We start from the raw sequence: 23,340 nt of genomic DNA, 5'->3' as shown, positions 1-23,340 counted from the left end.
GCTTGGAAGAAAATTTAAGATAGAATCAAAAAGTAAAGTAAAATCACTTGATTATCTTACAGAAGACACTATAAAGACATATGAACCTAAACCAACCACTACCAAACTTTATTATGTAAGAAAGAAATAATTCAGTATCTCCAATACCTCTTCTAAGTGGTTTTAAAAATATATTTATTTCTATCAATTATGTGCATATTATAAAAGTTCTGGCTAAAAGGAAAATGTAAATGTGTTTTAATTCTGTTGAAATGAAATACATGAAGAATAACTCACAGCTGTACCGAGATGACTAACTCTGACTACAGTTCAGAGGTTAAGACCATAAAAATTTAGAAAACACATTTTAATCTGGAAATGCTAACCGAATGGAATCACTTGAATTCTTGGCTCAGTCAGCTTCCCTGATTCACTTTGTTCCACCCATAAGCACTTGAAACAGTGTTTTTTGGATGCAGTTCATTTATTTAACAGTAATGTATAGATATTCCTTTTTTTTAATCGAATATTAACTCACATTTTTATTACAGAATGAATCAGTCTTCTTGCTGGCTGAAAAATATCCAACTCAGCTGGTGTTCAGAAGATAATATATTAGCAGAAGTATGAATAAACATGAATTTCTAAACACATGTGGTATTGTAAATACAAGTGAGTATGTTGCAATTGGCTATGAGGTAATATGGAATGTGAAAAATTTGCCAACACACATAACCATAAAAAATCAGAATTTGTGGTTAAAATCATACTGTTGTTAAGCATGTAGCTGTTGAAAATTACCTGATTTTATTTCTTTGGGGGTGCTTCATGATTTATTTTGTTCTTGCCACGTAATCTACAAATTCTGACTTTTATATATATATGTGTGTATATATTAACCGAGTTTTTCAGTTGTTTGTCATAGAGTAAATCCTGCCTTTAGGTACTACTCAGCTAAGTGAGACCTCTATTACATCTACTTGTTACAATATTCTGGTCTGTGCTGGGAAAACAAAACAAGCAGAGAGAACCCAGAACCTCTGATCTATTTCTACCTTAATTCTGACATCTTAGGTATACACAAATGAAATAAAGCAGCATAAGCACTTAACAATTTTTCATGCATACAACATATTTGAGATTACAGTAACCCAAGTAACAACAGCTAATTGGCTTTGGTTATGAAGAAAGCTAAAGATGTTGGCCTGGGGTGATGTAAACAATGAGGCCATTGGCAGCTTATGCTGACCAACTAAACTAGAAAGCAACAATCAATGAAAATAAGGTTATAAGAAAAGAACCCAGGAAACTATAGACCTGTTAGTCTAGCCTCAGTAGTTAGAAAAACTATGGTGAAAAGCATTTAAAGAACAAAGCTACTATCAGGCATAGTCAACATGTTCACATAGGGAAAGTCCTACCTTAGTAATTTGATCTAGCAGGTCTAGGGAAGTGATTGTCCCCCTGTACTCCGCTCTGGTGAGGCCGCACCTCAAGTACTGTGTTCAGTCTTGGGCCTCTCACTACAAGAAGGACATCAAGGTGCTCAAGAGAGTCCAGAGAAGGGCGACACAGCTGGTGAGGGGTCTGGAGAACAAGTCTTACGAAGAGCGGCTGAGAGAGCTGGGCTTGTTCAGCCTGGAGAAAAGGAGGCTCAGGGGCGACCTTATTGTTCTCTATAGGTACCTTAGAGGAGGCTGCAGCGAGGTGGGAGTTGGTCTATTCTCCCATGTGCCTGGCAACAGGACGAGGGGGAATGGGCTAAAGTTGTGCCGGGGGAGATTTAGGTTGGATATTAGGAAGAACTTCTTTACTGAAAGGGTTGTTAGGCATTGGAATGGGCTGCCCAGGGAAGTGGTTGAGTCACCATTCCTGGAGGTCTTTAAAAGGCATTTACATCTAGAGCTTAGTGATATGGTTTATTGGGGGACTGGTTAGTGTTAGGTCAGAGGTTGGATTAGGTAATTTTGGAGGTCTCTTCCAACCTAGATGATTCTGTGATTCTGTGTGATCTATAAGGTCATCCACCTAGTGCATGAAAGGAAGGTTGTGGATGTAGCCTTTCTGGACTTCAATAAATCCTTTGACCCTGTTCCTCACAACATCTTTCTGGAAAAACTGTCCAGCTCTGACATGAACAGGTATATGCTATGCTGGGTGATGAACTGGCTGAATAACAGAGCTCAAAGGGTTGTAGTAAATGGGGTTACATCTGTCTGGTGGCCAGTCACTGGTGATATTTCCCAGGGCTCAAGTCTAGGACCAGTCCTGTTCAACATTTTTATCAATGATCTGGATGCAGGACTGGAGTGCATCCTCAACAAGTTTGCTGATGACACTAAACTGGGAGGTACTGTTGACTCACTGGAGGGATGAGAGGCCATGCAGAGGGATCTAGAGAGACTGGAGCATTGGGCAATCATAAATGGCATGAAATTCAACAAAGGAAAACACCAAGTTCTGTACCTGAGATGGATTAATGCTATATACAGGTACAGACTGGAAGACAAGCATCTGGGGAACATGTCAGCAGAAAGGGACCTGGCCGTGCTGGTGGCAGCAGGCTCAAGCTTTCAGTCAGAGTGTCATCTTCAGGCTGAAGAGAGTCAAAATTTACTATACTTTAATGTTTATTTTCAAAGTGTCACAGCCATGAGAGCACCTTCCACTCCATTTATGATACTGAGTTATTTTGTTATTTTGCCCTAACTGTTGGCTAAAAAATCTTTTGCATTCCATTATGTCCTAAAAATATGAGGTTTTGAAATTGCTAAAAAAGAACTCTGATTCAAGAAGGGAATCTCCCTCACTTTTTCCTTTTTTTTTTTTTCTCTCTCTCTCTTTAGATAACACTTGGTATCATAAAGTCTGAAAACAGGAAAATCTAGCAATCATTCACCTGAGAAGTGTGGATTTGGTTGCCTTCTCGTTTCCAGCAGGTGAAGGGAGGTGATCCTTCCCCTCTACCCAGTTCTGGTGAGGCCATCTCTGGAGTACTGTATCCAGTTCTGGGCTCCCCAGCATAGGAAAGACATGGAGCTTCTGGAGAGAAGGTCACAACAAAAGGTCACAGAGATGATGATGTTCCTGGAACACCTCTCCTATGAGGAGAGGCTGAGAGAGCTGGGACTCTTCAACCTGGAGAAGAGAAGGCTCTGAGGGGACCTCTGGGGGGATCTGGCGGGGATATACAAATACCTGAAGGGAGGGTGCAACAGAGACAAAACCAGGCTCTTGCCAGTGATGCCCAGTGTCAGGACAAGAGGCAATGGGCACAAAGTGAAGCACCAGATATTCTCTCTGAACATCAAGCAACAATTCTGTGCTGTGCAGGTGACCAAGCACTGGCACAGGTTGCCCAGAGAGGCTGTGGAGTTTCATCCTTGGAGATCTTCAAAAGTTGCCTGGACGTGGTCCTGAGCAACCTGCTCTGGGTGGTCCTGTCTGAGGCAGGGGATTGGACCAGATGAATTCCAGAGGTCCCTTCCAACCTCAATCATTCTGTGATTTTGTGACTCCAGCTGGCAAGGCTGACATAAAACACAACTTTTCCATTTCCTGAAGGAGTACACAGCAGTGTCTAGAAGGGTATAATGATCAACTCTTCTTCCAACTATTAATTTCACGGAAAGCAGTCAGCACAAAGCTGTTTTCTGAGAAGCTCATTTATTTGTTGATATTCTGCATCTACTCTGAACGAGAAGAGAAGGATTGGCTAAGAAAAGCAGAGATGACTCATGCAAGGATCCCAAAGGGACTGAGCTGGAAGATATCTATCAAACCGCTCTAACTTACTGAGATACAGACTGTTGTGGACATGAACAAACGTGGAATTCTGAGTGCCTATAGAATTAATCAGGCATTTTAAGGACCAAATACTTTAAATTAGGTAAAACACGGGCATCTCCACTGTTATCTAAGCATTTGGTGTTTAGCTAATCAAACCAAGAATGACTAGGGTGATAAGACACAACTAATTTTTATTTATGGTTTTTGTTTGATTGTTTGTTTTGAAGAATAACTTTACATTTAATAAAAACTCCATGACAAAAGTTCTGTTGAAGTACTTGCTGGTAAAAACTTGCAGGACAGCATGAACAACATTCTCCCTGAAAGTTATCCTTGTCTTACAGCTACTTTTTCCTCTTGATGTCAGAAAATCTTTTCTACCTATTCTCTGCCTTTAAATGCTCACTTCAGTTATACAGGAACCTGGTACACCAATTCTGTAAACAGAGAACTGAAAACTCCAGGTTCAGTGATGCTTAGTACTTGAAGACAAGGTAGCAATTTTATCATTAAGAAGTGACAAAGTCTCTTTAGTGTGTTTACATCTCTTTGCCTTTCACTTTGTGAATTTTATCCCAACTGACTTAGCAAATTAAAAGTAATTTGCAAACTCTAGCCTGGTTCTGCAACCTAAAATATGGTTTGAGAGATTCACAAAACCTCAAAGTCTTGTACTGCCTTCAGAAATCAGTCACATATTCCTCTTTCTGTATATTAGTGCTGTATATTAGTACCTTGAAATTCCCTTGGCCAACTTCAAACTTCATGAAGGCAAAATAAAATAAAAATTTGGAAAAAGAATAATAACATTTGAAGTAGGTTCCAAATTTTCCTTTAAATTCCTAGAAGTAATATTTGTTTTAGCTCAAGAACATATTGTGTGGGAGATCTTATATTACCTGTTAAATCTCTGGACTATTGAATATGCCTAAGAAAAGTATACATGAGAATTAGTAACTACAGAGAAAAAAACATTTAGCACAGATTAAGTCCTGGACAAGAACTTCAGTCTGGTTGCACATAGACCCCCTTCTCATTTACACACTTCACTTTCCTGAAAGCAAGATGAGTCACTTCCATTCCAGTCTGCAGTCAAATCAGTCTCCTGTGCTTTCTTTTATTCCGTGTGTCTTTTCCCTTTCAGCTTGCTGCTTGTTAATTTTAATAAGGCTTATAAACACTCCCACCTAATAATAGTCAGCAGCAGGTCATTTGTTTGAATCAGCAGTTCATTAAGTTTTCTACCATACCTTTTCAGAGTATTGTTGGGGAAACTATCATGAAGGTAAGTTACCACAGGCATGACCTTGCTCTCACAAATATGCAAGCCAATCTCAAATCCAATGACACTAGCAACGAACTATGGGGAACAAGACAGCTTTCAGTTGGTGAATAGTCAGTAATTTAGAAGGAAACAGAAGCAGTGTTTCTCACATGGAAAGAGGGCAGGAGCAAAATGATGAATGAGCTTTGATAGGAAAGAACTTCAGACTTTTGGAGAACATGGACTACAAATAATTCATCCCATACTTTTTTATAAGACATTAGTCGCACACAGGCATGCATGACCCTAAATGAACATCCAACCTCTGTTATCTCAGCAAATTTCTACTGTCCCTCAATTATCCTTTTTACTTCTTCAGCAAGCTTACTGCATTTCCCAGGAGAAAAATAATGTCTTTAATTTCAATTCTGCTTTCCTCAAAGCATGTGGTCTTTATGCAATTCATTATGTCTTCCTGCAGGTTAGGTCTCATTGGATTTTCAGACACAGTACAAACACTGTATCTGAAAAGAACTGCTTAACTCATATGTCAGGTTCCACAAATCCCAAGGGCCATGCATCATAGGTTAAAAGTTTACATTCTGCTCCACAGGAATAACAAATGCAGTTTAATTCCAGCAAGTGAATTCCTCTAAAGCTGTTCTTCTGGGGGAGGGGATTTTTTTTTTTTTTTTTTTTTTTTTTTTTTTAACAGAAAACCCCATATTCCTTTAAGCAAACATTTGAGCAATTTAGAACTCACAATTACCCAAAATATATTTCCACTAACTACAATTTTAATTTATCCAAAATTTCTGAAGGTGGAAGAGTCACCAAGCAAATATGCTTTCTCAATTTTTACATGAGATTATGCAGGTACATCCTTTAACCAGAAACTTTATTGCTTGTTTTATGAATGCATTGCTTGCTATTCCTATTGGAATATTTTACCATTATGCTATTTTCTGCAGCACTACAACATTAGAATTAACTTATTTTCCATGATTAATAAAAATAAATAACAATACAACAAAATATTACTATCTGATAAGCCTGTTTGAATTCTATTTAAAATTATTACTCTAAATTTTATAAGTAAACTGACAGTACTGGTGACATTTTAAATGGGAATGAAAGTATAGATAAGCAAGACTGTGATGATAAGGCTTCATCACAAAGCCCAGCATATATTTGTAGGAAAACTCGCAGTATATTAATTAATTTGCATTTATAAACTACAGTACTTTCAAACAATTTGAGAACCTGGAAAGTTTGCAATGACATAATTGAATGTATATGTGGTAGTAATTAACAGTAACATTCTTTGCATCAATATTGATAATCTTCTGCTGCAAGAAACAAATCCAGTTCTTCAACATCCTTAATCTCCCATTGGGATTAGGCATTGACATACATATCTCTCCATCTTTCCAGCCACAGCATGGAAATTCCAGATGAACATCTTCTGGAGAACATTCTGTAACCTATGAATCAAAATGGTTAAAAATCTTCTTATTTTTAGTTGCTTTATAGGTTGATGCTAGGATCTCAGCACTGCAAGCTTAATTTGAAGACGATATATAAAAGATCAGGCTGCAAATTATCCATAGTCAGAAAATGTTGATGAGTCATGTTAATTACATCCATGATGAATGAACATGGCAGTCAGCCGGGGCTGTACACTTTCAAACGTGTACAAAACTAACTTTATACATGAGTGTCACTAAGCTATTTACAGGATTAGAGACTTAATTTTAAATGACATCAATAACAATGCCAGATCAGAGATCTCATGAAAAGGTTCTAGAATAAAGCTTTAAACTGAGGAGAGGGAGAGGGAGAGGGAGAGGGAGAGGGAGAGGGAGAGGGAGAGGGAGAGGGAGAGGGAGAGGGAGAGGGAGAGGGAGAGGGAGAGGGAGAGGGAGAGGGAGAGGGAGAGGGAGAGGGAGAGGGAGAGGGAGAGGGAGAGGGAGAGGGAGAGGGAGAGGGAGAGGGAGAGAATCCTGAATCCTTCACTGTATTATCATTCTGTCCAGTATAGTTCCTCGTGTCCAAAACTGGAAGCTTGTGAGGTCCTGAATCACAGCTATTATGTTGCTCTGATTCCTTGAGGAAGGAGGAAGTAAACTAAAGGTATCAGAAACACTAAAAGTACTTTCAGGTAGGACTGCCATGTTTTCCCTTTTACCTAACCTTCACTAGAAAAATCACAGTTAAGTTATATTTTCTACCTTAACATCATTCCTTAGCTACTGCTGTGCAGCCATCATGGAAGAGGAACTCTGCATCAGGAAGAGGCCTGGCACAGGCCTAAGCATCTAAGCATCTATTCTCAATGCGTTTTATCAGATTTATTGTCATACTTCAATGTATATATTTTCTAGGTATTTTCATGAATAGTAATGATTTAATTGTTTAAGGACTAAGTCTTCTCAGCTTTAAAGACTGGATGTAGTTTAAAGTAGTAGTTACTGAATATTCTGCCATACATGAACTTATGAGTGTGATATTCTGATTTTTGTCCCAGAATTTAAAAAAAAATATATATATATATATATATTTATATATTTATTTTTTTTTTATATTTTATATAAAATCCAGATCTAATACTATAGGATAACACTAACCAATGTAGATTTTTTTGTTATTGTTTACTCCTAAGGTGGAGTTTAATTTATTAAAATAACTTACTTCCTAGAGAACATCAGGGACCAGCTGCTTCAAACTTAATGAAAAACTTAAATTCTCTTCATCTGCACAATTTTGCTATTTATTTAGGGAACATACTTCAAATATGTAAGTAAGAAATATCTGCGCATCAAATGCTGTGCTTGTCCTAGTGCAGGAGAAGTCCAATGGCACAGATACAGTTGGCTTACATGCCGTTAAACTTCCTCTGCCTTTTATTTTCTACTGCTTAGGTGCTCAGAAGTTCCTATCCAAGAAAAAAAATATCTGGCACAGAAAGCGAGATAACATTTAGGTCTTCTGAATCTAAACTAAAAACATTAGTGGTAGGCTTACACTAATTGCCACTGAAATACATAGCTTTTCTAGGTGTTAGAAGGCTTTTGCTATTCACCACTGTGTAGAATAGGGGAAAGGAGAGCTTTCAAATGCCCCATGCTCCTCTACAGTTCATTTTGCTAGCTGTTCATATTTCTGCAGTGCCTTGCATGCTTTGGTCGTCAGCTGTGTAGAACTTAATTAAAATTCGTAATGTCTAAATGGGATTAAAATATATATATATATATATATATGTATAAAGGAAAAGGTTATGTAACTTGTCATAAGCCAGCAAGTCATTGATAACATTCTGTTAGGCTTTGAAAAAGTTTCAATTTACATCAGAATATTCAGAGTCTAATTTCAGGAATTGGCTAGTTAAACCTCAGCTGAAGAAGAGCCCTTCTTTATCTCTTTAAATAAATAAATAAATAAATAAGAAAAACAAACAAACAAACCACTAAATTTGCACAAACACAAGAATATAGGAAAAGAGCCCTGTTTGTTTTAGAATGTGAGCAGAGTTTGAAAGCTGTACATTAAGGCTATTAATAATTGATGCTGGGTTTATAAGTATGTGTGTGTGTGTATGTATGCGTATATGCAAAGTCACAAGAGAAAACGAATCAGATTATGTATATTTAGAATGCACCTTCAAAAAGTAAAAAACAGGTTTTTCATGGCTGTAATCTTGACAAAGTCCTTCTTTACAAGTGTTTAAAGAAACAGGATGCCATGGAATGCTGTATTCCCTTCTTGGATCTAATTCTAACTTCCCAGAGAAATATTTTCCACTCTATTAAGCAGACTTACTTCCATACAGAAGGTAATGTTAATCTGTGATTATTTATCAGAATTAGTAATGGATATGCACCCTCTCCATACTTACAAATAGTGAGTGGATTCACTAATCAAAGTAAGAAATTGCAATGCCATTATATCAAATATGTGTATTACAAAGTGAAGCAAATGTAAGCTATCCACAAGAGATTACATTTGTCTTACCATTAGAGAAATATCTGCACAGAATGTGGCTCAACTTACTTCTTCAGGCAGCAAATTTCTGACTCTCTTGAAGAAGAAATACAGCATCTTCTGACAACATGACTACAGGCATTTGTAGGGTTGGATGACAGCAGCACAAAGCTCACCTGCCTTGACTTCCCTGGTGAGGCATTCTAAATGATCCTGAAGCATTTTACAGCTACATGTATTCAGGTCAGCTTTTCATTTCTGTTAACATCAGTAAAGATTCTGCTCCAGTTGCAATCCCTTAAATAATAATACATCTTTTTCTATAGGATCTTGCAAACTATTACTGAAAGAACATAACAGCAAATGGGTAACCAGTACTCAGATAATTTCAGAAAGCCTATAAAGGAATTATTAATACATTGCAAGAAAGTAAATTTTGCTTAACTTTGTATTTGCAAACATAATGCAATAGAGTGTGCCCTTAATAAAATCCTTAACAGACAAGATTGAAAGTATAGGAATAAATCTGTCTTTCACTGTATTTTACTTTGTCTATCTAATTTCTATTATCATGTTAAGGCTTACAAGGTTAGAATCATATTATTTATGTCTATAACTACAACAGAACAATTCATATAGAAGAATAACGATTTGGAAGGATAAACTTAGCAGGTCAATGTAACTCATTCCCTTTGTGCACTCATTATTTGACTTTCCTGATCAATATATGGAGAATATATATAGTCGTAGTAAGGATGTTAATAATGATTGTACAACTTATTAACACCAACCCCCAACAATGAACTATTTCTTTGATATAAGTCACTACACAAACACTGTGAAGACTGAATTCTTTTCACAGCAAATCTGAATAGGATTCAACCCAGTGATCTGGAAGTGAAGGGTGCCATCCCCACTTGCTTAAGCCTTCATTTCTGTTACAAATGATTTGAAAAAGTAAATACTGTGCCAGTTTTTAACACTGTGTTCATCACTTTAAAGTAATATTAGTTCTAGTACTGTTGACTACTTTATAAGCTTAGTAGTTTCATCACATCTGTGAATATCTACAAACTAACATTTTTTCATCTCACTAATGAGACCTGCTGGTGGAATTTCACATCAGGGGAAAGATCAATGCAACACTAGGGAGAGGCAAACGCACAGAATATTTTTTCCCTCAGTGAAAAAGAACAAGAAAGTTCCTCCTATATGATTTCTCCCTACCAGGTGACAAACATTTTGAAGTATGGTTGAGAGGTCTTAGCTACAAATACATTCAGATTGTTTTATTATATATGTATATATATATATATATATATATTTTTTTTTTTTTTGGTTGAACTGGCCTGCATACATACTATCAACTTTACTACCAGCCATCACAAATTCTGGACAAGAAAACGGTTATATCAAACTGCATGAGCTATGAAAAATAGTCTTAACTGTAGCCTCCACTTCATGTCTGTAACATGGACTTTGCCAACACTAAGCTAATGAGAAAGAATCCTATGTATATACACTTTAATCTTATATCAAAGTGGGTTTCATTTGTTTTTCTACACAGAACTTAGACCATTAGCAGAATGCAGCACAACAGGGACAAGGACCGTGCCCTGCTGTCCTACAGTTGTTCTCATCAATGAAAGAAACTTCATAAGTGACCGTACTAGAGTACCACACTTGGCACAAGCACTGGAGATATTCCACAACAGTTTATCTTCAGGAAAGTAAAGTTATTGGTAGGAATTTTTCCATTCATTATGTCCCTCATTAGTATCTGTGCATTATGGATGGAGGTCTCCACAGTATCTGTAATGTTATATCAAAAAAAATATCAAGAAATTTCATGTCTTCACATCCCGCAACACAACAGGTTGTAGCTTTCCCAGATTTTCCACTTGAGAAGATCAGGACTATTCGGACAAGTAAGCACATCTGTTTCAGTGTGCAGCTGCTACATCTTCAATTGCAGTTTAATGAGATTCTTAAAATGTTTGGTACAGGATGCGCTTCTGATCTCCAGTGTCATTATGCAAGTCTGTTATACTGTCCCTAGCTTAAAAATACTACAAACAGCTGTGCAGCTGAAAAACTATTTGAAAAGCTGTTGGAGTTGCTGTTGTAAGAGAAAGGTGCTGAACAGTGAATATTCTGACTTCTCTAATGTCTAACTACCTTTAAACTCTAAGCATTTTAACAGATCTTTTTTACACAATAATATTAGTAAAAAAAAATAAAAAATATTATATATATATATATATATTTCTATTGCCTCCTCCTCCTTTTGAGATTGGAGGGTCATGGGTAAAGCCAGTGAGTTTCTAGTTAGGGAAAAAATATCCAATAAGAAAAAAATCTTCAAATTACACTGAAAAATAACACAAATCATCTGAAAGGTTGAATCACACAATTCAAAATAGATATAAGCTTTAAGCTTTAAAGGATGAGAGTGTTCAGACAATGAAACAAACTACCAGTGTAAATGTTGCAACCTTTCTTTACATATTCAGATCAAAACCAACTCTTCTAAAAAAAAATAAACATATATATATTATTTACTAAAGAATAAAACTTAATTCAACATATACTAAAATAATAACTTAAATGATATCCTAATGAGAGAGTTGCTTATGAAACCCATTAGGATACATACATCCTTAAAAAATTTCTAACTTTATTTCCCAGCTAGTTTTGAAAATGCAGGCCATCTTTGGGCTACATCAATGCAGATACACAGAGGACAGAGGTTTAAGGCATAAGTGTTTGAATGATTCATGTGCAAAATTGTGTTAGGGGAAAAAAAAAAAAAAAAAAAGGTTTATTTTATTTTACACATGAAAAGTTTTGGGGGCTGCAAATTAGCACAGAATATGCCAAAAACTATTTTGGAGAAAAGGAACCAAAAGAATTGCCAAAGAAAGTAGTATGATATTAATTAGGAACAACTTCAAATTATTGTTGAATCATGAAGATTAAGTTAAAAACAAAAATATGATTATTATTGATAGATTATTGATATTGAAAGCAATCACTATTTTCTAAACTAATGATAGGGCTTGCTTGCTGCATTCTAAAATAATCTTTTCATAATTTTTGCTGATACTTTAGAACAAATAAATATTTTAATAATTCTTCATTGATTACCTTATAATGATAGATATTTAAGCTGTGGAATCATTTACAAATATCAATCTTTTATAAGATAATTTGACAGTTTTTGTTGTTGTTTGGGTTTGTTGTCATTGTTTTAAGTCTGGAATCCATTGTTTTCTGAAGTCTCCTAATAAAACCTGTCACTTCAGCCGTGAATTCTCTTTTCTTTATAGCCTAATCCAAAAACTTGAAATTGCGTGTTTCTCTACCGCAGTCCCATGCATTCCTCCTTCCTTACATTTGACGAACAGAAACATTTTCTTGTCTGCTTCTCAGGCAGCCTAAAGAAGTTCAATTCAGGAAAGGTAAACAAGCTAAATTTTGCAATGTAGTAGTTGGTCCACATTTCCATTAAGTAGATCATCCCTTATTGTTAGGGTAGTATTATAAACAGTGTCATCATGCGAGAATCCTCTAGATAGAATGAATTCCCAGACATCTCATAGAGTTGGCGCTGTGTTTCATAGACACCAGTCTGTCATTAGTCAACCTTCACAACAAAGTAAAATGAAGCCCCAGTCAGGTTAAACCATATAAGCAAAAAATGTGCTTTTGTCAGTTCCTTTTTTCTTTTTTTTTTTTGTTTTTGGCAGCTTGTACAGACATTTATGTCAAGACACAAATTAAAATTTGGTGTGAAGAAAGACCACATATGGAGACTAGCTTTTTGCATAGCTGTAAACAGCAGCACACTGTTGAGAATAAGCCATAATAAGCCAGAATGTCCACTTCACTTTTATTTTGTAAAACAAATATCGGCCTTGTACTAATATCCAAGCGTGTTTTTTTTTTTTTAAAGTTGCTTTTTAATAGTAATCCATAGACAGTTGTTTTCACTTTAAAATAAATAAATAATAAAAAGTATATTTAAACTTGGTAGGTTTCTTCTAATTAACATTTCTTCTAATTAACATTTTTTAAACATAACGTTAAATCAGTGCTCTGAAATAATTCATAACTTTATGTCTTCATGTTATTGATATTAAAAGTCTTACCTTTGTCTTCAGCTAAACAAGTTATATTATTTTTTTTTCCTGGAAGAATATTTTTAGTTTGTTTTATTTGTTTGTGTGTGAGTGCATGCACATGCCTTTGTTTTTTCCCCTTCTGGAAGCATGTTTATCATTCTAAGCCTGAAAGTTGTAAAGTATAACCCTTTGTATATAGACAAATATTTTTCTCCCTCCCTCCCTCCCTTCTTCCCTCCCTCCCTCTACCGCCAAAAACATATAAATGAAAGTGAAAATCAGGTGGTCATTTATCATGAGATTAAATCAGAAAGTTGAGCCAAGAAAATGAAGTTCAGCTTCTTAGTAAGTGTATAGAATTCCTATGTCATGTAGCCTTAATTATGGCTACTATGAAGATACTAAAGATGTACAAACCCTTGATTTAAATAAACATATACATCTTATACATCCACAGAAGAGATAATGCCAGGGCAGGAGGGCTGATTTGCAGTGAAGAAAAGCAAACAAAAACAAAAACAAAACAAAACAAAAAAAAAGCAGGCCTTACTGAATACAGAAAAAAGTGTCAAAGCATTCTGTTTTATCGTCTTTTTTACAAATTTAGTTACCCTATGCATATTATGACATTTGCAAGGAAACCAAGGGCTTTTTTTTTTTTTTTTTTTTTTTAATATATATAAAAGTAGACTGAAAAAGAATCATTATACACAACAGGTTTCTTTTTATTTTTTTTTTTTCTTTTCTTTATGGATTAGAGTCCTGAACAGAACAATGTATGTAGTTATTAATGAGATTTGTGTTTTGTTCATTGTCAGTCTTTTGGGAAAAATAAAGCATGTGTTTTCATTATTTTAGAGGTAATCTCATCCTGCAGTACTCTGGTCCCATGGAACATTTCAAAAATGAGTACTGTTAATGGTGACACACTGACAGATAAAAGGAGTTCAGAAAAGAACCCCCTAAGAAAGTGTACTACAAAAGAAGAGTGGCTGGTTCTATTGAGATAAACAATTTGATCCCAATTTCAGGACAGACTGTGTTGGAAAGTATAAAATTAGCATGCAACCAGGCAGTCTGAGAGACGAAATGAACTTCTGATTGTTCAAAAGGGATATTAATCTCTTGAAAGGTTAGAGTTTCAGTTGTTGAGTTAGAAAAGTGAAACCCCAGGACTGCTCTTGTAATGAGGGTGTAAAGATTTTGAATTTTTATCCCTTCTCAGACTGGACATAGAATTCCAAAGACAAACAAAACTTCTGTAAGCTTTGCAAAACAAAGGTTATAACAGCTCTTTGTTGTCAAGTTGCTGCCTTCACTTTACCTTTTCTATTGACCCATTATTTTTACTGACAGTTATATAATTTTAAAGAAGTCAATTACAAGTTACTTCACTACAGAAAATGTTATGCATGACTTTAATATCTTGGAGCTCCTGGGCCTTTCTGAACAACAAATTGCCCATTTCCAAGCAGAATGTACTAAGTCCAATGCAGCTTCTGTGCAGCTTCTCAATGGTCTACTATATCTATACTACACACCAGAGATCCTGCACCATTATAGAGTGAGGACTCAAATGAAATCCTGCTGAAGTAGGAACACAGTAAAAAACAAACAAACAAACAAACAAACAAACAAAAAGCCTGAACAAACTTTCTGTTCTCTTGCATTCAAATACTTTGAGGAGAGGGTGGGGAGTGGGAGACCGGAATTTTGTAAAATAGCTCCTTCAGCTTTGAAGCTTGTCTTATTCACAGCTGCCAGCGTGGGTGTTAGGTGGACCCACTGCTCAGGCACTGCGAGGCAACATTTCCCTTCCTGCCCTTTCCTTTGTGCAGTCTGGTGTGCACAGCACCGTGTGCACTTGCACAGGTAACGCTCCTGTCCCTGACGGGAACCACAGGGGTGACCCTCACAACCTCTGTCTGCACAGCTGAGTGCCTCCCTTTGAGATTGCCTGCCTCTGCCCGGCAGCAGAACTAGTTCGCCTGCTGCCCCTTCCCCTGCACCCCCCAGCTAGTCTCTCCGGCACGGTCGGGGCCTTCCCACTGTTTTCCGCGGCATGGGCACGGGAAACGGCTGCCCTTACCTGGAGCAAACACCATGGTGCTGCCACCCCGCACCGTCAGCACCTCGGACAGCGGCCGCGCCGCTCAGCACCGCGGACAGCGGCCGCGCCGTTTCAGCACCGCGGACAGCTCCCGGCCCCGCACGGTTCAGCACCACGGACAGCTCCCCGGCCCCGCACCGCTCAGCACCGCGGACAGCTCCCGGCCCCGCACGCCGGCGGAGGCGGCTGCGGGCCGCGGTCCCTCCCTCCACAATGCGGCGGGGCGGGGAGGGGGCCAGGGCGCCTCCGCCGCCCGCACGGACGGACACACGCACACACACACACACACACACGGACGCACACTCAGAGCAACACCGCTGCCACAACTCGCTGCCCCGCAGCGACAGAAGCGGGGAGGGCGAGGAAGGTAATAGAGGTCTGCCCAGCAGGGAGATCGGCTAATTGCTCCTAATTACCTCTCGGCACCAGCCCCGCTGCCTGACATTTCGGGGCGCGCTGCTTTCGCCACAAGCTAGCAGCCTTGCTAATACGCTCCAGCGACACTGGACTTTGTCACAGCACTGTAGCTCTCAAAGATTTAAATGCTGAGGAATTTATACCCTGATTTCGCAGGCCTGATAACACAGCTGTAGTGACAGAAGCACTTCGAATTAAGAGGGAAAATTAATGTTGCAAAATATAAAACACGATTTATTATTTAATTTACTTAATTAATTATTATTTAATTAACACAATTTATTAAGGTAAATAAATAAATGAACGAATAAATGAACTAAGTAAACAGGAGGGCAAACAGTGTGAAATGATAAAACTTAAAAAAAAAGCACAACTTTTGTGTTTCACACTTAACTTGCTTTTATTTGTAAAACCAATGCTCAGGTTTCATGGAGTCCCAGAACTTCCACAACTGAAGCAGGAAGCACTGACAACAGTCATATGGGACACAATTTACAGTAAATAACTGTTCTGTTTAACCCTACACCTGCAAGAGGCAGTTTGAAAAACATTGATTAACCAGTGCAGATTAGCGAAAAATAGATTAAAAACACATTTTTAGTTGGAAAATTGGCATGTAAATTTTTGCGATATGCAATGCATTTTCCAGACACACGTTTATAATCTACAGATTTCTACAAACCTATTTCATTATTTTCATAATCAAGCATTTTATACACACACAGCTTTCCATATAAATCTCAAATAATTTGGGTATCCAAATAAGTACTTCTTCTTAAAATATAGATACAGAAAAGCCCTGAGTCGCTTAAATAATTCTGCCTATATACTCCAGCAAGAACTCAAGAATGGCATCACTTGCAAAGTCAAACTAATCACATGGTGCCAGTTTTATATATTTATTTATTTATTTATGGAACACCATATATGATCATGTCTGGATGAGAAGGCCTTCAAGACTTATCTTTACATACTATTTCTGGATATTCACAAGATCTTCCCCCTATCAGCCTCAGCTTCTTTATTGCCATTTCTTCCTCTCTTCTGCCTTATATTTCAAAGATTTAATTTCACTTCTCTCAGACAGCAACTAACTCAAACATTATAACTCTGACTGTTTAGAAATATTGTTGTTTAAGAATGCTACCTGTAAATATCTTTTTTGCATCTATTGTTGGTTTGTATCTACCTAAAATCTGAGAAATAATAGCATAACTATGAACATGAACTTAGAATAATTTCTAGTACACATAGCCCAAATACAGGAGGAAAATATCAGCTCTCTTATGAGAAAGATAAAAGGTATCCTACAATCTTTAAAAAACCAGGACTTTGAAAGACTGTAGGAAAATTCATACTGGTATTTTCTATGATGTATCTGTTACATGGCCTCTGTATACTTCATTCGTGTCTTCAGTGGAGGGTCAGCCTTCATAGAAAAAAATGTTAACCGCTTTTCTCAAAAAACAAACAAACAAAAACACATCAAACCTGTAAGTTCTATTACACACATCCCCAAAGGAAATTAGGTTTATGTTTCTAAGAGAGTAAGCTTTGAAATGGTGGTGCAGTTTCCAAAAAGATATTAAAAACAGTAAGTTATGTTTCAGTGATCAAAAAGTTTGTAACCTACCTGTAAAATTCTATGAGGGTATCGTTGACTTTGTAATAGAACCTACAACATTTTGGTGAAAGAATAAAGATCATTAGCCATAATATTCTGCACACATCTTACTTTAACTGATATCTGCATTTAATCTAATGAATTACGGAGAACAGGCATGCTTTATTTTAGAATCTTCAATTTTTCTTGCTCAATTTAAAAGCTAGAAGCAATTAATGTTTTCTGACTGAAGCAAAAATGCTATACTGGGCTTCTGAAGAACATGTTTTCAAATTCCAGATTTGGTCACAGGTTCATCAGCACAAAAATCATTGAAATAATTGTGCAGGATATAGTTCTGTTGTAAATTATCACCTCAGATGGAATACTGATGGAGGCAAAATTTTCCTCCAATTTATAAAATCTTTGAAGGGATAGCAGTAATCAAAATGTACAGCTAATACAACATAATAATGAAAACAAGTAGTGCACTAATAATTATGCTCATTCAACTTCAGATCAGTGGAAAACATCAGTTAAGCCCAGTAACTCAAAAAAGCCCATGAGAGTAAAGCATAGTGCTAAAAATGAGGTATATTCTTAAAATACAATACATGACCTTGTTCTTTTAACGACTTTAGAAAACAGAAAATATGAAAACACAGAGAAAAACATCTGTATGTATTTTTACCATTAATTATATAGTCCCCCTTCCTTGTGTATCGTTTATCTTACTGGTTGAGTGAGGAACTAGTAGTCTCTGTATAACATCAGAAGACTTAAAAATTTTCAAGTATATGTCTTCAAATATTTTTAAAGAAGCTTCAACTTACTTAAAGTGTACTGCATTAAGAATGTTAACGTTTTAAAATCGATAGTTACAAAAATCAGTTGACTGATGTCCCTTTAAAATTACCCACATATCTGATGTAAACCTATTATTCTAATGGGGCTGAACACAATTATGTTGGCACAGATTCATCAGCTTAGTAAACATTTTTTAAGGATTTTTTTTTTACCTTAAGATGTTCAAAGTTTCAACATTTTGTTAACAAAAATGTACAGCTAACATTTTACAGGTAGGCATCTGAGTGTTTCTGGAGGAATCAGTTGGAAGTAATCACCTAAATATAAATGCAAACATTTTATAAGAAATTATTATAAAAATAAAGAGATAATCAGGAAGATTTCATATGTATGTATCAAATGCTAGTAAGTTTTATATTTTATAAAAAGCTGTCTCCCCAGCTTTGAGAACAAGCTAACCCTTAGCCACTTTATATTTCCTCTTACACTTCAAAATTTATAATCAAACCTTGCTCTTTCAGAGGGAAGATTAATCTGATCAGTAAACCACCTGTACTACCTTGATGTCTTTTGCTAGACTGAGTAGTACCATAAATGTCTCCAAAAAAGTAGTTACAGACACTATCTTATGGTTAAACTTAAGAAAGATCTCTACAAGCCAAGGTGCAATACATTACAACTGAAACTGCAAGGAGGTTGTTCAGAGGAAATAATTATGAGTGAGTGTCAGCAAGAAGCATCTAAAATTACTTAGATGAATATTTGAAGTGTCAAATGACAATTTGTATAGAGGGGATCATAATATTCAGTGTCCTAGATTTAAACTAGAACAATTAATGCCTCTGTGATTAATATGCCTCTACCAAACAGATGCAGGGAATAAACAGAGTAGGGAAATGAGAAAAATCTAAACAGGTAGAAGTACCATTCTCCTGAAAAAGGGAATAAATTAAAAGCCAGTTACCTTTCCGTGAGTATTCCAGAAGAACAGCAATGCACAGACTTCCAGCGGCCAAAGACATGAGACCTTGAAAGCCAGCAACAAGAACATGCAACATTTTCAGGAACAGGAGAAAGTGAACACAAAGACAAATGTGGCCATTAGAGTTTCAATGCATTTGTCTATTCATTTTTCTTAATTAATTTGATAAACTACATATTAGTCTAGGCTCAAGATTTACAAACATGGATATGTTTTAGAGTCAAACAGCGGTACAGTTTAACCTTTTTTTTTTTTTTCCTTCTTAATTTAAATATCACAGAAATGAGTCCATACTGGGACTTCTCACAACAAGTAAAGGATCCCAAAAGCCCCATATCCTTCCAGGGATTCTCTGTAGCTTCCCTAGATTCTCCATCTAGGAAATCTGTGATACACAGCTGCCATCACAACATCTGAATGCCTCACATTAGCAGGTGCTAATGATTTCATCTTCCAACAGTCACATCAGAAATATCTTTATGTTACAAATGGGAGTGAAAATTACGGAGAAGTTGAACCCAAAACAAAAACCAACCAATAAGAAATAAAGACCTAGATAAATTTAGAAGGTCTAAATATGAGACTGAATGATTCATCTAAAGCATTACCACACACGCAACAGTGGAAAAATCAATGAAGCCAAAGTAAGCAGCTGCTCCCACCTGCCACACCTTTGTAGACAACCAGCCCCTCCACTGAGACAGATGAATGAATCACTGTCCAAAAACAAGAGCCTTTAGATCACAATGAAATTATGCTATACAGCAAGGAATTTAGTCCAGTCAAGTCCTAGGCTAATGGATCTAGCAGAGACACTGTGAAACACAGGAAAAGACTTTAAAGGATCTCACATAAAACTCATGATAGGAACAAGGCCATACCATTCTGTACCAAAGACTTATAGGATAGGTTGGGAGTATGCCATAGAAAAATTCTCATCTTCAAACCTTTTCTGTTCTACCAGTATAACATGTATAAGAATTAATACTTTTGCATTTATCCCTCTCTTTTGTATTAAGGGTGTTTAAGACTATGATCATACCACAGCTTATTGGTGTCTGTAACTTGCCTTAAGTCATAAAATCAGGCATATGCTCAAGTCTTTAAAGAACCTAAAAGAAGATATGCAAAGAAGCATTTATGACTCCTGGAAAAGAGCTAAAGTGATAAAAAGGCAGGTTTAAAATAAAAGAAAAAAATCCAAACTTGCTATAATATAGTATTTCATTAAAGACTTTGATAAATTCAAGTATAATATTTTAGTAAATGCAAACAACCTAAATATTAAACAACAGGCTTAATTTATCACTCAGAGAACAAATACATTTTATGTATATATAAAAATAACTATTTTAAGTTGCTACTAAAGGGCTTAGGTTAGTTGAGAAGGGGAAACTATTGAATTACTAAAGATCTGAAACATAACATACAAACATTAAATATATAACACTGTTTCCTAACTTGTTCTGTAGAAACAGAAAGATGGGATTTTAGCCATCATGCATAGCTAAAAATTAAACTGTATAATTATTTGGCCTAATTGCTTAAATTACATTTGTAAACATCAAAAGAAAAGATATCTTTCTTTTGCAATACCTTATAATAACAGTAGAGTGTCAAAAGTCTAAAGTTAGCAGGATTCACACAGAAAAGACCATGCCCAATTAAAAAACATCTATAGGAGGACATCACTGCTCTAGTAGAATTTATCACATCCATCAGATCTGGACTACCCTCGGACTGCATTTAATCAGTCCTTATAACGATGGGCAACTTACAGTCATACAACTGGATAAAAAAAAGTTAATGACTGAATTGGAAGATTAACCTTATGTTTCATATTGAAAGTATTTACTAACTCTGTTAAAATTGGTAATTGTTAACTTTAATTATAACATTTCTGTTTTACCAGACATGTATTTACAATGGAAGCTATGACATTTTTAAATAAGAATTTCTGATTTATTTGTTTCAATTTTTGCAGACTGAAAAACAAACTCTAGCACGAGTAAACATACTTGTCATGCACTTCAAAAACTTTAGATTTTAATCATTTCCATGCATATTGGTCGAATACCTGTTAGTCCAATAAGTAAGCTTAGTCATATTCAGACCTCTTATTAATCTGACATAAAAAAGCAAGTGAAGCAAGCGTATCCTACATATGAAGTAGATGAATCAAACTCTTTTCCGTTATTTGATTTAAGATCGGATTCAAGAACAAAGATTAATTCTAGAAACAAAGTTAGAATATATTTGTTTTTTTTAAAAATCAAGTCTCCCTTTAATGGAAACATTTAATGAGGTCTTAACTGCTTTTCAGGGGTATAAGGTTTCATGTAAAGTACTAAAAAGTTTAAGACTGAAACCTCACACCACTGCTACAAAGTTTAAGTCTCAAAATCCTGGTTTAAACTCTATTTTATATTTTAAGAGCAAAAATATAGTAGATGTGATTGCTATAATCTTACTGGAAAACTTGAAAACTTTTCTGGATGGATAGGTAAAATCCTACTGGGTAAAATAAAATCAATAACAGCTGTAATATAAAATAAGGTATCCTGTAAAAAGAAAATATTTAAGTGCTGGCATTACAGATGGAAAAAAAAAAAAAAAAAAAAAAACTTGTTAAAAGTAAAGCACAGAAAATTATAAGAAATATCAGAGAACAGAATTCATTTCCAGGGAAGAACTTTTCACTGAAAGAAGGCAACTCTAGAACAAGAAAGCCTTCTGCAGCATTTGCTACGCAGCCTAAGAATTAAATTTAAAACTCCTTAACCCAAATTTGAGAACCAATTTTATATATAAACGTATCTACACTCTTTATAGTCAGGTCTTCAAATGGATCCATACTTACCTATACCTGGAAGAAAATAAAAATCACTCATTAAAAAATCTTCATATTTAGCAGAAAAGCCTAAACTAGAAAGACAGAAAAAAAGTTCTTAACAAGAAATCAGCTGATATCACCTGATAAAACACAGAATCCATGTATCTCTGTAGATTTGATTTATATTATTTGCAAAAGCTAAAGACTGTTTGATAATTTTTACAAAGTAAGAGTGATCTAAAATAGACTTAGAGAATATTGTCTACTTCTAAAATCTGTAAACATAAATCAATGTTGCAAAAATATATATTTTCATCCTCTTAGGCTTACAGTTTTATCTTTCAGTGAGTTAAATATTTATTTTCTTTTTAATTATTATTTTCTCTTTAATCTGAGTAATTTGCCAGAATTCAAGGCTTTGTAGGATTACTAGGTGAGAGGGAAGAAGGACTCAGAGTAATCTAAATAGTAACAAAACAGAAAACAAAATCAAAAAAGTACACCCCCCCCAAATCCCCTCCCCCCCCCAAAAAAAAAAAAAAATTAAAAAAAAATCAGAAAACAAACAAAATGAAAGAAATGAAGCACACACGTTTCTCTCTTCAAAATCCCCCAAGTTTATCAGTAGTAGCTTTTGCACAGGAGTTATGTCTGATCCTTTCTGTTGTCTGGTTGCCTCTCACAAACACTTTGCTACAAATGCTGTATTTTAGCAGCTTGTGTTGAATGTCGTACCAAAATTGGATAAATCCTGCTCCATTCTGCCTTCTAACTAGCTACATGCTCCTGCCACTTACCTTGAATCAAATCTAATGTATTGGTTCAACAAGGTAGGCCAGCTTAAATCTAACTCACTGAAGCACTGAATTGCTCTGTTATAGAAACTCACTCAATTGGTTTACCCTAAAGCCCCAAAAGCCATTAAACAGGGCAAACGAGGGAGGAAATGGGTGCAAAAGGCACTAGTTGGAGAGGAAAGGAGAGAATGGGATTAACCCTCTTAGCAACAATTTGCAGTTTTACTACGTCAAATGAAACACAAAGGTGCTGTCTTAGGAGGCAGTCACGCCATGGCCAAAGTCTGTGCAACTTTGGGCTGCTTCTCCACTGACCCTAGCACTGAGGTAGTCATGTATGTGGTGTTGCACTTCAGGGGGCTAACAAGCTTAAGAACAGCCTCAAAACAGCTATTAGTTTTCAGGTGCTTCGCCTCTCTACAGAGAAGTTCACAGAGATATTCCACAAGTGCTGCTGCAGAACCAACGGTAAACTGTGGCAACCATAACTCAGGTTGACTGAAATTACCATGGATCTGAAACCTTGATCTTCTTTAATATTTTCCCTTATCTTGCAAACAAGGAAACATCTCATGATTTACATCTGCCCTGGACATGAAGCCTATAGCTTCATTTGTTACCTCTCTCTTTGTTATCACTTAAGACAAATAACTA

General features: G+C 36.1%; 1 protein-coding gene across 15 annotated transcripts in view; it reads right to left on the bottom strand.

The window, feature by feature from the left end:
- The window catches only part of ZBTB14 (zinc finger and BTB domain containing 14), a 36,741-nt gene that overhangs the window by 1,198 nt on the left and 12,203 nt on the right, over nucleotides 1–23,340 (bottom strand). For 3 of the 15 annotated variants that reach the window (XR_014689175.1, XR_014689182.1, XR_014689183.1), the window contains 2 exons: nucleotides 19,719–21,981; nucleotides 16,039–19,101 (listed from right to left, as the gene is read on the bottom strand). Coding sequence is in view for 2 of the 15 variants with exons in the window: in XM_084508109.1 (XP_084364235.1) it covers nucleotides 2,879–3,021; nucleotides 17,298–17,339; nucleotides 19,039–19,101 (248 nt within the window). In the remaining 13 variants the exon portion in view is untranslated. Of the gene's footprint in view, nucleotides 1–2,878; nucleotides 3,022–16,038; nucleotides 19,102–19,718; nucleotides 21,982–23,340 lie in introns of those variants that run through there. The other 12 variants (XR_014689181.1, XR_014689185.1, XM_084508110.1 and 9 more) reach the window with 9 other exon arrangements.

Source organism: Aythya ferina (genome assembly GCF_964211825.1).
Source record: "Aythya ferina genome assembly, chromosome: 2".
Lineage (NCBI taxonomy): Eukaryota > Metazoa > Chordata > Aves > Anseriformes > Anatidae > Aythya > Aythya ferina.
Note: the sequence above shows the minus strand (reverse complement) of the source record. Positions and strands in the feature narration are given on the sequence as shown.